Here is a 15,018-nt window from a genome sequence, read left to right as displayed (position 1 = left end):
TACTGGCAAAAAAGACGAGCGAACATTGTGCCACCGCCATGATCGCGGAAAGCAACAGCTACAATAGAGTAGCATTTGTTTCTTTACGGCATGCCGCAACTGTGACGTAATCAATAAAAAACTGAGAACCCTCCCCCCCCCCCCCCCCCCCCCCCAACAAAAATGAGGACGCAGCAAAGACATTAATTGCAGACGCTTTTCTGGCACGATGCTTTTGTTTCAAGCGTCGCTCTCTATTTTGTGACAGCCGTTATCAACTATTCAGCACCGGAGTCGACATTGCTTGATGGGTCCCAGTTGGGGTCGCAGATCTTCTCGAGGTCACAGCAGCTGGACCTGACCACACCGGACGTCTTCAAAAAGTCCGTAAGAGGGCAGACGTCGTCCGGACATCCGTCGATCCTGACCACTTTCTCGTTGAGTAAGGCGACGACCTTGTAAGGGGGACTTCCTTCGCATCTGAACAAGACGATGCCTAGCGGAAGAAGAAGAAAGCCTTGACGTCACTTTGGCGAGTCTAGCAGACAACAACCACGACGAGAAGAACAAGCCATCGAGAACGCATGCCACGATGTACAATGGTAACCTAATGCTGCGGTCGTACTGCCACTACATCATACGAAACGCAGCCTGCAGACACTCTGAGGCCTGGTTCTTCCTTGTATAAGTGTCGTGTTACATTGACCATGTCAAAAGCTGTCTGTAGATACATTTGAAGCATAGATGCTTGAAGCATAGATGCCTCAAACATTATTGAGGCTTGTTCATAAATAATTATGTCATTGGGGTCTTTCAGCAAACCCTTACCGTGTTCCGCGTACCGCACTGCCGGAGCCTTTTGAGCGTGCTTTTATGTACGCGCCACGCAGTCAGGGTACATCACTCGGGCTCGCGCTTAAAAGCATGCCTCAAAGGCTCCGGTACTGCGGTACGCGGAACTCGGTAACGGTTTGCTAAATGTCCTTGTTATGTTTGCAGCGAACACCACGTATTTTGTGTGATGTATGCGCGGCGTAACTGCGGTTATAGATTGGAATAAAGAAGAACTGAAACATTCAAAGTGGAAGGAAGAAAACAAAATCGACATTGTACCTTCCAATTATACTGTTTTCTGTTCTCTTGCTCTGGCGGTACTAAACGTCACGGTAAGCTTCAACCAGCTCGATTTCACTTTGATTATTTTTTTTTTGTTAACTGTAAGTCTCTAGCATTATGAATGATAATTTTGCTTCTATTCCGTAAGCCCGCTAGCCCAAATCACAGCTAGGCTCCTTCAGCGAATCATCGCGCTGGAATTTCGCTTCACTATCTTGTCAAGGGTAACAAGCTTTGCATTTCCAATCAAGTTTAACTAGCTTCACAGGACTGATGAATCTGTGAAAGCTATGCAATTCATTTCGCGTTCTTTTATTTATTAAAAGCCGACGAGCAGCCAGAAGGGAGGAAACTCTCCCCCAATCATTCCCTTTACTTGATAGAGAGACCCTCCTCCTTTCTGCGAGAAGTTGCTCTTCGCCGCCTAGAAGACAAGGTCGTAGTGCTGACGCATCTGCGTCACCAGTGAACGCCAACGCTGCACACAGATTGGAAACGAGTGCTGAGTCAGCGCTCGGCTTCAAGTCAAGTTTGGGCCGAACGTTGAGGCAATCGTCGGGTCCAATCTGCGAACAGCGCTGGCCTTTGCTGATGACATCTTTATCAGCACTACGGCTTTGCTATCTAGGAGGTATTATTGGTTGCTCGGTTGCTCCAGGCTGCTCCAAGTTGCTCCCGCTGATGTGAGGACAGGAGGAGAGAAGAGTGCAAGAGGGAATTGAGAGAAGGAAACCTCAGAAGACTCGCACATCCACTCTGCATACCGGAGGTCCCATTGTACCGCATGGTATGTGCAAAAACGGTTCTCTAAAACTCTCTAATAACGGTATTCAGGTAAAGTGGTAAACTATTATTATTAAAACGCCTTCATTGTTACCTAGGTTGGCGGTGAACGGTGCGTAGAAGGAAGACCTCCACTCGCGCGTCTTCCTGGCGTCGCAGTAGGCGTCGGCCGTAAGCGGTTCCTTGTCCTTGTGGATTCCCAGGCGGGTCATTAGCTTCTTGATGGCTCCCGCATGAGAGAAGTAGAGCGACGCCTTGAGTTCGCGGCGCCGCCTTCGAGAGTCGTCACAGGTCGTCGTGCCGACACGTTCCCTGTTCGTTTTCGGTACGATGCACTTTAAAGGCACGGCCCACACACTTGCGACTGCCTAAGACAGGGTGCGTTAAAACCCCTAGTAATCGCTTACGACAAAATAACGCACTGGCGCCACCTGTCGGAATACTTGTAAGATTCGTACGTTTTGAGCGCTTTTTCGCGCATCGCTTGTTTATTTTTTGGCATAAAAAAACGTTTAGAAATATTATTATACGCACTCATTTGTCATTGATAATGCGTACACTGGATCTCGCGAATAACGCAAAAGCCTTCGCTCTAGTGAAATGCAGTTCCAGGATCGTCTCATAGATGGCGCCAGCGTGCCAATACGTTCCTGGTTGTAACTAATCGCAAGAAGTCGGTCGCGAGCGAAAAGCGAAAATGCGAAACGGCCTTAATAAAACCTGCAGCGTCTACTTTCCCGTAAACCATATGGGAGGGCGAACCGCTGTATTCGCTGTGTGCCACGAGAGCACGACGTTTCTCCAATCACAGTGCCACTGCATAAATGATTTTAAAGCTTTTTTAGGATCTTCAGGCCACTTTAGGCATGCTTCTTGCCGTTTATTTTGCCCGATAAATTTAACGGGGAAAGCGACGTCACATTGGTGGATGCCACGTGACCAATACACATATCCAAATTTAGCGGGAAAATTTACGTCACGTGACTTCAACACCAATGCGGTTTTCCCGCTAAATTTAGCGGAAAAAAAAGAAGCCTTATGACTTGATTTTACGTGATCCCAAAACAATTCAGTTTCCCCGCTAAATTTAGCGGAGAAAAACTAAGGTTCGGAAGAATTCACGATGGTAGGAACTCATGAAGGAACCTTCTGCTGGGAGTGCCTGAGACTGGAAACCGAAATGTCGTAAAAAATTTTCAGCTTCACCGGGAAAATGGAACAGCGGTCGACAGTAGGAGGCTGTTGAAAACACAAACTTGGTGTGTGTATGTTTATACATACTGAACTTATATTCTGCCTCAACAGGCGACTCAGCTGTAGATGAGCTATTTGGCCAGTGAGGTACAACCGCTAGCTTGGGGTTTTTAACGTGCATCATGCAGTAGACACGACCGCACGCCGGTATACAATGTTCATCCAGATTGAAACGGGCAGGGGTGGGGATTGGACCTAGGATCCCTAGGTTCTGGAGCGCGAGCTTTCGCTCCACGTGCTCCGAGCTGGTGTGCGCTAGTGCCACTAAATAAGCTACGCTACAGAGTAACGACACTTGGCCATATTGTGGCTTCAAATCATGGTTGCCAGTTATCTGAAGCTTTATCTGAAATCACAGGAAACGCTTTTCCGTCTTCCACAAATGTTTAAACAGTTCGCGACAAAGCAAAGCAATATTACCCGAGCATCGTAACACCGAATCTAATGCTGAGGAAGTCGCACTCTGGATCATGACGATCTGAAGTTGCGTCTGCTCTGCACAAGCACCAAAAATGGCGGCGCCCACAGCAATGTCGGGGAACGGAGTGCCGATACTCTAAGCGCAGCTCATTTAGTGGCTCATAGTGTGCTCCAGTCCACTCGGGCACCGATGCCCCGAGGCTGTTCTTGTTTTAGTTCCCGCTGTATACGTTTCAAGGAAAACAGAATCCAGTAACTATCAGTGTCAGTAAAGCGTTCTTTTTGATTAAGGAATTACCTGAAATCATCTATCTCAACGACTTCTTAAAAATAGTAACTGGAACCTTTTTGATTACTTCGAAGGGTCGGATATCTCATAAACTACGCGTGACTTGTTTTTATTTTTTACATGAACGTACTGTAAAAGTACGTTCATACTATAGTACACGTAAACAAGCTAGATGGCCACAAAACGAGCAGCCTAATTAAAAAAAAATCAAGTTACCCATTTGATTACTGTAACGTATAAAAACCACAAAATAACGAGGAAGCTACTCGCAGAGGAATATTCGGTTACTGCGTCCTGTGCAAGCAATGGCGGATTTAAGTTTTAGAAAGGGAAGGCCGAAGGGGGCGACCGCTCCCCCCCAAAAAAATTAATTAATTGTGTTATGATAATAGGGCGTACACACATTCTTTAGAAAAAACATATTACGGAAATTAACTTATCTTCGTCTGTGACGTTACGTCCGTACGTGATGTTAGATATGCCCATTACGTTTTATCTTTTTGCACATCCATCCCATCCCACCTCCCCCCCCCCCCACCCCCCCCTCCCCCAGCCTAACCTATCGATCCGCCCTGTGCACAAGCTTGCTTAGGACCAAGCAGAATTCAACTCATACAAGAAAACCATGCAGTGGCTAACTTCTTTCCTTACTCGATCCTGCTGACGAATTCTCCGATGACGCCGCATGCCTGCGCTGAGTTCCTCTCGTGGCCGTAGCCGTCCTTGTAGTAGTCGTCCAGGTCACCGGCGTACTCCAAGAGCTGGAGGTCTTCCTTCCGGAACAGGTTACAGAAGGGCGAGCTGCCCTTGAGGGCCACCTCGAAGGCGCACAGCTTCGCCATCAACTCGATGTCCTCTGCGGCGTGAATCAGCAGGTTTCTCGTTTAGACCCTCCGCGGCCAGCCTCGTAGCGCTACACGCCTCCTTTTCACTCCTGATAAAATGGCCCTGCGTTCACTTTCCAGGAACGTTGCCGCCATTTAATGTCTGGTAGATACAACAATGGCATAGAGTATCCATTTTCAAAACTGCGCGCCCTCTGGCAACTGCTGTGCCATATATTCGAGTCTGCCATTTTCGGGGGCGCGCACTCCGAGCATGTACTGACCACGACGGCTGCTTCAACGTTCAGGGACCCTATCAACCGCTTCGTGTTCAAGGAATGACAGCCGCCAAAGTTGGTTAATGGGGTTTCGAAAACGGTCTATTGCATCCACCAGTACCCATGACGTGCGTCCATCTGGCACCATGACAGAACAGCACACGACAAAACAGCACGCGACAAAACAGCACGGTCAAAACAGCACGCGTCAAAACAGCACAGCGTCAAAACAGCATGACGACAAAACAGCACGCGTCAAAATAGCACGCGATAAAACAGCACAGCGTCAAAACGGCACAGCGACAGAAGAGCAGGTGCCAAAACAGCACGGCGTCAAAACAGCACGGCGTCAAAACAGCACAGTGTCAAAACAGCACAGCGTCAAAACAGCACAGCGTCAGAACAGCACTGCGTCAAAACGGGACATTGACAATAAAGCTAGGGTTTGGCGTTTTCGGTTTAACTATTTTGAAATTCGGCGTACATTGTTCGGTTTTTATTTCAAGCAGGAGTTTTCGGTTTATTGCTGAGTATATTTGTAGACTCATAAACTTTTCAGTTCTTTTCGGTTTATTGACGAAAACCAGTATACTGAGGAAATGCAATATTTAAAGGCGTTTGTTTAAAATGAATAGTGAGTAAACCAGGTACTGAATTTCTTATTTGTTGCTGTCTGTGGCTGCCGACGCAACCTGTTCTGCAAGACGCACTGGCGCCCTATCGTGATCTGACATTATCGTCGTGGGCTCGTATTTGTACACAGGACGAACATGAGCTTTACTTCCACTTCGGTCGGAGAGGCAAATATCAAAATCCAAAAAATTTGCAAGCATTGTACTCAGTGCGTCTTTCCCCCATTTTCACGACTGCGAGAGGTGGATCATTCGCGCAGTCCAAGAAACGACAATATATCAATCATATTTATGCCCTCCTCTAGTAGACGGAAGCTAGGGGTGTTAAAAGATGTGCGCCATTTACGGATGCCCTTTAATTTTATTGTTCAGTTCATGATTAAACTCTCTTCTTTGAACAAAGAATTCGACACACAAATCCTTATCAGGTGAAAAACCCATATTTCGTCCTAAAGACCATTGCGTCGGTCCAACTTTTGTTGAGGGTTGAACCGATCTCGGAGACAGGCTAAAAACTGCGCAAGGAAGTGGTGATACGGTCAGTAATGAAGCACATTCCCCCACTCACCCCTCCAAACGCCCTCGAAAATACTGACCTTTTTCAGTTAAAACCGAATTTTTAAAAAAGATTTCGCCGTACGTTTACCGATTTTATTGGTTTAAGCCGAAAACGCTGAACCCTAAATATAGCGATGGAGTTAAAAAATGCATGTCTCAAAGTAGCCACTGGAAAGGAATGGAGGGTCTAGGCCAATTCCTCGAAGGTCATCTTGTCGACGGCCAATTTGTCGAATCCGCTCTCATGGGAGCAAGTTGGGAGTGGGGGGTATACTCGATGCGCATGAAGGCTCCCTGGGCAGTACCGAAGCCCCCGCTGCTGCGTATTCTGGCTATTTCTCAAGCAGTTCTGCTAATATTGACGCTCAAGTTTGCTGGTGATGCCGTCTACAATAAATGAATCAATCGCACGGCAACGTGCTGTTGTTAGCTGTTAAAAAAAACAACAAAAAAACACAGTGTGTGCGGCAACGGTGTGCTTATCCATGCTGTACGGCAACAGCATTGAGGCTGTGGCTTGTTTCTGCTTCACCGGTTTCCACTCGATTGAAGCCCCTTTGTCGGCAATAATCTGTGAATTTAACTCAAAACAACTTCTCGCCTGCAAGCAGCAGCGGCGTGTTTCCGGGACATTTTATTCACGGCGAATGAACCCCGCAGAATCGTTGCCCATGGTACACCTTGAATTCCCTCGACATTAAAGTTACCTTACTTCCCGGTTTTATCAATGCATCTGTAATCAATGCATCTCCCGCTTTTTTTTTGTGGGGGGGGGGGGGGGGGGACGTTTTTTGCGTACGTGGTAGTTACGAAACAACGAGTACTACGGAACCTCACCGGACCGCCGCAAACCAGACGGTTCATAACTTGAACGTATGGATTTTTTTTTCACAATAATTTTTCGTCTTCCATTGGTTCTCAAAAAAAGACAAAAAAAAAAAAAAAAGACCAGACAACTCGCTTAACATCGACGCGAAGATATCACCTCTAACTGCCCAATCTCTTAAGAGATCAGCGTAGTTAAGTAGTAGTAACTACTGCTAGCTTCGTTTGTTTTTAGCAATAACACAGCAGCACCAGTCCAGACACTGACTTAGCAATGAAATAGGCAATAAATTCCTTTATAATCTAGCGACAATAAATGAAAAGGTTAAGGAGGTTCGAAAATATTCGCGCAGAGAGAGGCGAAGAGCGCGCTCGAAGTTGCTACATGCGTGCTGTTTTGTCGCTGTGCTGTTTTGACGCCGTGCTGTTTTGGCACGTGCTTTTCTGTCGCTGTGGCGTTTTGACGCTGTGCTGTTTTGTCGCGTGCTATTTTGTCGCCTGATGTTTTGTCGCCGTGCTGTTTTGACGCTGTGCTGTTTTGACGCGTGCTGTTTTGACCGTGCTGTTTTGTCGCGTGCTGTTTTGTCGTGTGCTGTTCTGTCGCGTTCCCCGTCCATCTATCCACCAACCAACGCCACTGGAGCACTCAGTTGTAGAACTCCCGTGAAAAAAGAGCTTCTTGGCCCCCCTCCTTCAGTCCGAACTCCCGAGAGGTATACAGTACTTAGCCTCCCGTCGTTTGAAGCGCCCTTGCTTTATAGCATGGCCTCCGAGACTTTTCGTGCGCTGGCTGCTCTCTTCAGGCCATTGCATTCGCCGGTAGAGACTGTTGCAGCGGGGCGCTCGGTGGCGCTCGCATTAAATAAAAGAGTGCGAAGAAATCGCCTCGAATTATCATCATCACCATCATCGTCGGTCTTAGAACTTAGGAGCAGGGTTATGGTGGGCTAGAAAGGGAGGTGTGACAATCGCTCGCTTCGTCTGCGGGAGAAAATGGCAAGGCTGTTCAGCACGCAGCGTTAGCATCGATATGTCCGCTGCAGCGCCACAACGGCACCCCGCCGTACTGCGACCACTATAGAAGAAAACAATGTCTTCACCGTTGAGCACAATTGTGAAGTGCCGCATAATGAATCTTTCCTCAACATCCAGCTCGCTTACGGCTGACCTTGTTTCTAAGCATTCGTCGGCGCCAAGTATAGTCCACTCCCAAGTTCGGAATCTTCCGAGTTCTTTTGGAGCACCAAGCAACGTCGCCTTTCTGCCTGCAGATCTTGAGGATACATACCCATGTCTTGCAGCCCGGGACGCAACAGTGTTTTTGTCGCTGCTTGTTAGCTATAACGAAATTGTGCACGGCACATTGAGCTCGACGTTGTAGTGAAGCTATGGTGAGTTTGTGAAGCCTAGAGTCACTATATAAGAAGAGCTTATATAGTGGCACTACTGAAACCCTTCTATGTACACTTCTTCTTTTACCTTCTATTTCGTGTATGATATGTGATATGATATATTTATTACAGCTCAGGAGAGCCACGGCACCGCAGAAAGGCAAATCACCTTTCTGCGGTTTCCTGAAAGTGCAGGGTTTAGGGTGGCGCTGCTATCTACTTGTTGATGGTTATCGATGACTCTCCGCCCCGTTGAAACCCGCCATAGCTCCGCATGGTGAATCATTGAGTCACTTTCGCAAGCGCGATCATCACACCTCCCCCTCCGAGCCCACCATAGCAGCGCAAAATGTGCTCCCCGCCTTTCTCCGCAACACACGGACCTTTGTCAAGAAAGAAGTCGATCGAAATTTGAAGGTTCCTCTTTTCAAAGCACGAAAGGTGTAGAATAAATGCTCATCCACGTATGCGAAGTTCAGAGAGCTGTTTTCACGCTTGACGACAAAAAAATAATATTTATGCCCGTCCCGCCGGCCCGCACAGAGTATCCTCAGATGACAAATATAGATTCCCACTTAATCTTGAATTCTGAGGTATCATCCAGCGAAGTGGCGTAAAGAGCGGACAAGGAAATGCAAATTGCAAATAAAAGGAGATGAAATTACCTGACTTTTTTTTTTCTTTACTCCATACTGTTAGCCAGTGGGGGCTGTTACAGGAGTGCAACAGTACACAAAATAGAACACTAGGTAATACATATGAAGGCTCATTCTAAACACTACAACTTACGAAAGACAAGAGTACACTATTTTGGTAAATCACGGTGAATACACAACAAAACCAACATTTCGAGGTATAATATCTTCCCACTGCTAAAATTTACAAGAGCGTACGCTGGTGTGCGCTCAAAAACAACATACAACAAAGGCAAATAAAAAAGACAAGAACACATCGGAAGATAATAAATGGAGTCATGGAAGTCCTAATGCGTTCAAGTATCAAAAACATTTAATCAAAATCATGCACTGCCAGAGGACAAGGTTCATTAATTCTGGTTATACACTTTAGATATGCATGTTTAGAAAGAAGCTAGGGTATAAGTTAATGCTATTTCTTCGGGGAGGTTGTACCACTTTGATATAGTTCTTGAAAGAAAAAAAGAATACTTATACGTATCATTATTTGGCTTCTCTAAACCAATTGGACATGAATGACTACTTCTTAGAGGCCTAGATAGACGGGGTGTTATATATTTACCTGTATTAGGGTTGAACATTCGAGTTCTCAACAGAAATAGGCATGTTAAACGAGCTAATTTCCGGCGATAAGAAAGGAGTGGAAGACTTAGCTTTTTAAGCATTTCGTTTACTGATTTGGTTCTTCGATACTTCGACAGTACAAACCTAGCAGGCATTCTTTGCACCCTTTCTAGATTGCCTATTTGGTAACTTCTAAAAGGATCCCATATAACAAAAGCGTATTCTAAATCTAGCCGTATAAACGTTTTGTATTCAGTTAATTTTGTTTCAGGTGTAGCAAACTTAAGGTTGTGTTTAAGGAACCTGATCATGCGAACAATGAAAATGCAAGCTTCATGCCGTGGGCTCACACTTGAAAGCGTGCTTTGGGTCAATTTTGTTTCTAGTTTGGTTTATAAGCGCCGCTTGCGGAGAACTAGAGAACTGTCTCGGCTCGCTTTTTCTGCTGGGCAGACGACCGTTTGGAAAGGCCGGAGCACAGCGCACGAAAAATCTCGGAGGCCATGTTCACAGAGTACGCTGAAGCGCTATCTAGACGCATGGGCTTCAAGACGTATATGTATTGCATAGAATTGGACTGCAGTTACCACAGCAGTCGATTGTCGCCCACAGAAACAGCGTCTATGACAGTTCCGTCCGTAACTGAGGTAATCTAGACATGTTGGCGCGAACGAAAGCTCTTGACGTCACGCCAAGGGGGTGCTGCTGGTCGCGGACCTTGAGGCTCAGTTCTATGTTCAAGTGAATTGTTTTTCTAATAACGAGTTCCTGCGCATGCGCGGTAGCGAGAGATCACGTGGGCAAACAAACCTGTCATAAACGTCTGAAAGCAAGCAGCCATGAGTTACAAACTAGTCTGGCCACCATGAGTGGGGACCGCTTTGTTGGGGCACCAATCTGGCAACCATGGGAACGCCTTAGCGAGGTCTGATTGTGAGACTATCCACGGCAGAAAGATGGCGGCGTTCAGAGGCCATATTTATAAACGCGAACTTTACCACTATTTAAAAGGTTAAAAAGCGGAAACAAAACAAGGTCGAGACACACACAAAGACGACAGGACGATTTTGTGTATAAAAGTGACAGTACTTTTTCCAATAAAATCAGTTGTGAGTTAGCGCCCGTCCTGTTGTCTTTGTGTGTTTCTAGTCCTTGTTTTGTTTGCGCTTTTTAACCTTTTAAATCAGTATGAACCAGCTCGCTCAAACACAAGTTTTAATTTACAACTGTATGTATATATCTTTACAAAATTATTAAGTGAAAAAAAATTAAGTTTTAAAATGAAAAAAAAAAAAAAGGTGCCACTCACTGATCTCCAGATTAACGCCAGTCCTTTCGGACAAGGACGTCACCATATTCCTCACGTAAGAGCCATTAAAAAATCTTTCTTCTTCTTCAACCTTTTGTTTGCTCACACCCTTTTTCTGGAAGTAAACAATAAATTCTGAACTAGTTCGAGCTTTCGATCAAGAAAACTCCAAGTCTAAAAATCTGCGTGCTGACACCCATGCATTCACCGGCTTCCTACCTTCAGCAGGTCCTCGCAAAAACTGTGAAAGTCAAGCAATTCGTCGTTAATGCCAGCGAAGTCGACTTTTTTAAACTCTGGAAAAGAAAGGAAGAGAAGAAATGGGCACGTCAGTTGGCACTTGAGCAGAGCAATAACAATTACTCCAAAAATATTGAAGTTACAGTTACAGCTACCGAACCTGAAATGCATAATTTGGTTAAAAATAGTTATTTTTGCAAGTTTATCTATAATAGAAGTCACAGTAACTCGCAACTTAACGAAGTTGCGTTCATGTTACTTTTACAATATACCATGGCTTCGAGCTGTTCTGCGATTACTTAACGATTCCCTTTTCCAACGCGGAAAAAAATATTGGCAGAGTTCTTCTTTTGGTACTGTACCGCTGTTCACGCAGAGCATGAACAAGTTGAAATATGTGGCTGCTGGGGGTAACGCAGTGCGAATTTGCGTAATTATCAAGATAATTCTTAGCAGCAGCTTAGGGAATATTTAGTTACCGAAACCATAACTTATAAATAGAGGTTTCCACGTCAGAGCATGCAATGATGGTCCCGTTCATATTTTTTTAAAATGTAAGAATATATATGAATTTTTATATATATATATATAAAAGCCAACGTTGTAGCTAATTTTCTTTCTTTGTTATAAACTTTCGAATATCGAGGCGTAGAATTGCCAAGGTTTCATGGTACTTTGCACAGCTGTCAATTTCACGCGGAAGCATGCACGTAGTAATAATTTGTTTCTCTTTATGTAATGGCAGATTTACAACATGTACGCATAGTATTAAAATTCCAATAAATATTTCTGTGCAAAAAATGCTCCGAAGCACGAAAAGTAATCACGTTTTAGAGGTACATTCAAAAATCATTTACCAACAGACAGCCGCACCTAAAATGGCGCAAAATACATGAAAATGAGCATCACTGTGGTGTCCTGAGGGACACGGCAGAGCAAAAGAACAGGACCAGCCCAGTCAACGTTCCAAATCAGACTGACTTTTATCGACAAAGAGGAAAATGAAGTACAGATCATATGGTGATGATGATGATCTGTACATATGTTGCTAACACAACGCAGTTATACAAATCAGAACACGAAATTACCTTCCCCTAAAAAAAAAGAAGCATTCTTTTAGTTACACGAAGCGAAACAAAGTATCAGTGTCTGATGCGTGACCTTCATTGCTTCACATGTTATTTGACATAATCCCGTAACCAGCTTGGTGGTTTACGTGATCGTGTTAAGGGCTGCGGCACGTTAGTGTCCAATTGCGACATTTGCTGGGAAGCTGGGAGAGGCGCGGAGGTATACACTCCTTCCGTCCAGGCGGTGTCCTCTGCTCTGCCACAGCAAGTTCAGGCAGCTGCTCGTCTTGCAACGATCACGTATCCCATCCTCGTCGCCAAAATTGTGGTATCCTCAGGGACACGGCAGAGAAAAGAACAGGACCAGCCCAGTCAGCGTTCCAAATCAGACTGACTTTTATCGACAAAGAAAATGAAGTACAGATCATATGGTGATGATGATGATTGGTACATATGTTGCTAACACAACGCAGTTATACAAATCAGAACACAACAATCACAAAATGCGATTTGAGCAGCCCCGACGTACAGCTTTTTTCGGTTCTAGAAAATGTCTATTTGGAGCTGACGTCGTGGCGCAAAGACCTAATAACGAATATAAGCTTTTACAATTTGAGTGGAGGTTTGTTATCGTTTTGTCATACGCTACTCAATGTTCTGCCATCACATGCTAGTTGAAGTCAACGCAAACGGTTGAGAAGGGTTTAAAATAAATAAAATATGAAGTTTTTTTTTAAATATTAACGTAAAATTTTGCCACAATTAAGAAATCAGCTGCGTTTCTGCGTTAATAACACAATCACAATAACGGCTAAGCATATTCTTTCTTATATATTCGTAAACTGTATTTAAAGACCCTCATTTTAATATATTTTGCACCACTTTATATTGAGTAGTTTGTCGGTAAATATGTTTTGAATAAGTCTCAAAAACGTGTTCACTTCACGTGTTGTAGATTTTTTTTTTTGCTTGGTAACTTTTTATTGTAATTTTAATATTCTGTGTACATGTTATAAACCTTTTGTAAAACAAGTTGAAAAACTTTTTCCTGCGTGAGTGTGCTTCCATGTGACATTGACGGCCGTGCAATGAACCGCAGTGAAACCTTGGCATTCTCCAGGCATCGTGCTTCGAAATTTTCTCTCCGGAAGAAAATTCTGCACAACGTTCACATGTAGCTGAATGCTCCGGTCGAAAAGATGGACTTCTCATATATTTCTGTTTTTTAATAAATAAAACAAAAATATGAGCCGCACCATCATTGACGCTCTGGCGTAAAACATCCTACTTTAAAAATTCAGAACCAACTCGTCCAAGCGTCAGCTTTGACTGACAATTACTGTAATCTAGACTGATTTGTTGATTTACAGGTTTGCCTCTGACGTACATAATCATGAATTGTACGTATGAGGTGAGGAACACGCACTGCACGTCACCTTGTTTGTTGAGGAGCTCGGACATGAAAGCAGACGCAGTGTCCCTCGTGCGGGCCTTGCTCGTAACCAAGATTTTGTAGTCATTTTCGCTGAATGTTTTCGGCAACAGCGAAGGGAACATCTTCTGGTATCTTGTAGCTACAATCAATCAACCAATTAATCAACCAATCGAGTAATCAATTAATTAGTCAATAAGTCAATCAATCAATCGATCGATATATCAATAGGTCAATCAATCAATCAACTCTAAATAAGTAAATCAATCAACCAATCGATCAGTCAATCAGTCAATCAACATCAAAAAGTACTTAAAATGAAGTATAAAGTAAATGAGGCAATGTACTTCAAGTAAAGAAACTACACCGGGTGCAATGTACTTGAAGCAAAGTATACTTAAGTACAATGCACTTTCAAAGTAAAGTATACCAATGCTTTTTAACACAAGCTTTCATAATGGAGTTTTTGATGCATGATGCTGTGTTGCTAATACAGTGTTTTTTTTAAATTTTAATGCGAAAGCATTAATCCCGTAGATCGCCGCCGGCGCTGGTTGTGACCGCGGAAAACGAGCACCTAAGGATATGGTGCACGTGCTCGTCAGCCCCTCTCTCCCCCCTCTTGGGTCACGTGTTAGGCATGGTTGGAGGCCCGAAGGGGGACGGGGGGGGGGGGGGGGGGGAGCGGGAAGTTTAGATCCCAAACTATATACTGTTTGACAGACTAAGTTTAACAAAGGCTGTGGGAGCCGCGAAACTGAAAGGAAGGATGAACTGTTCCCTTCATATTGTTGCCCATAATGCTTTCCTCGGAAGATGCCTGAAAAAAATACTTAAGTAACCCGCGTAGCACAAGAGGTGTGGCCCACGTGGGCAATGGGGGCTCGGGCAGCCCCTACGAAGCGTACGTTGGCCCAACATTGGCGAAGCGTGGGCATGCCCACGCAGTGGCGTGGTGGGTGCTACTTCAGATATGCGAGCGCGAATTTGGGCACAGCGTGGGCATGCCCAACTTGGGCTGCTCATGCAATACCCCCGTGGGTACCACCTCGCCTACGTGAGGGCGTGCCCAATTTGGGCTGCTTGTGCAATACCGCCGTGAATCCCGATTCGGCTATGTGGGGGCAGAGTTAGCGCAGATGTGGGCTTTAGGGTGTATTCGCACGACGGAGTTTCTTCCCGAGGAGAAGGATAAACGTCATCGAGTTTTGAGGTCACGTGCTCCGCGTCACGAATATTCGCTGATCCCCCGAGCTCGCGGTGTGGTCGCGGGGTCCCGAGGAGAATCTGTGACAGGCCTACAGAATCTCCGCCGTTCCGTCGGTATCCGTCGGAGCGGTCGGGCCCCCTCTTTTGTCC

The 15,018-nt window shown here is 45.1% G+C and overlaps 1 protein-coding gene across 1 annotated transcript in view; it reads right to left on the bottom strand.

The window, feature by feature from the left end:
• Positions 1 to 257: 257 nt before the first annotated feature.
• The window catches only part of LOC120838950 (multiple inositol polyphosphate phosphatase 1-like), a 36,011-nt gene continuing 21,250 nt past the window's right edge, over positions 258 to 15,018 (bottom strand). The window contains exons 4-9 of the mRNA XM_042294719.1: positions 13,664 to 13,801; positions 11,137 to 11,213; positions 10,918 to 11,032; positions 4,493 to 4,697; positions 1,973 to 2,190; positions 258 to 475 (exon numbers count right to left, since the gene is read on the bottom strand). Coding sequence (XP_042150653.1) covers positions 258 to 475; positions 1,973 to 2,190; positions 4,493 to 4,697; positions 10,918 to 11,032; positions 11,137 to 11,213; positions 13,664 to 13,801 — 971 coding nt within the window. The remainder of the gene's footprint in view (positions 476 to 1,972; positions 2,191 to 4,492; positions 4,698 to 10,917; positions 11,033 to 11,136; positions 11,214 to 13,663; positions 13,802 to 15,018) is intronic.

The sequence above is a fragment of the Ixodes scapularis genome, unplaced genomic scaffold, assembly GCF_016920785.2.
Source record: "Ixodes scapularis isolate PalLabHiFi unplaced genomic scaffold, ASM1692078v2 PGA_scaffold6__148_contigs__length_123643588, whole genome shotgun sequence".
Taxonomy (NCBI): Eukaryota; Metazoa; Arthropoda; class Arachnida; order Ixodida; family Ixodidae; genus Ixodes; species Ixodes scapularis.
The sequence above is the reverse complement of the archived record's forward strand: the minus strand, read 5'-3'. Positions and strand labels throughout refer to the sequence as shown.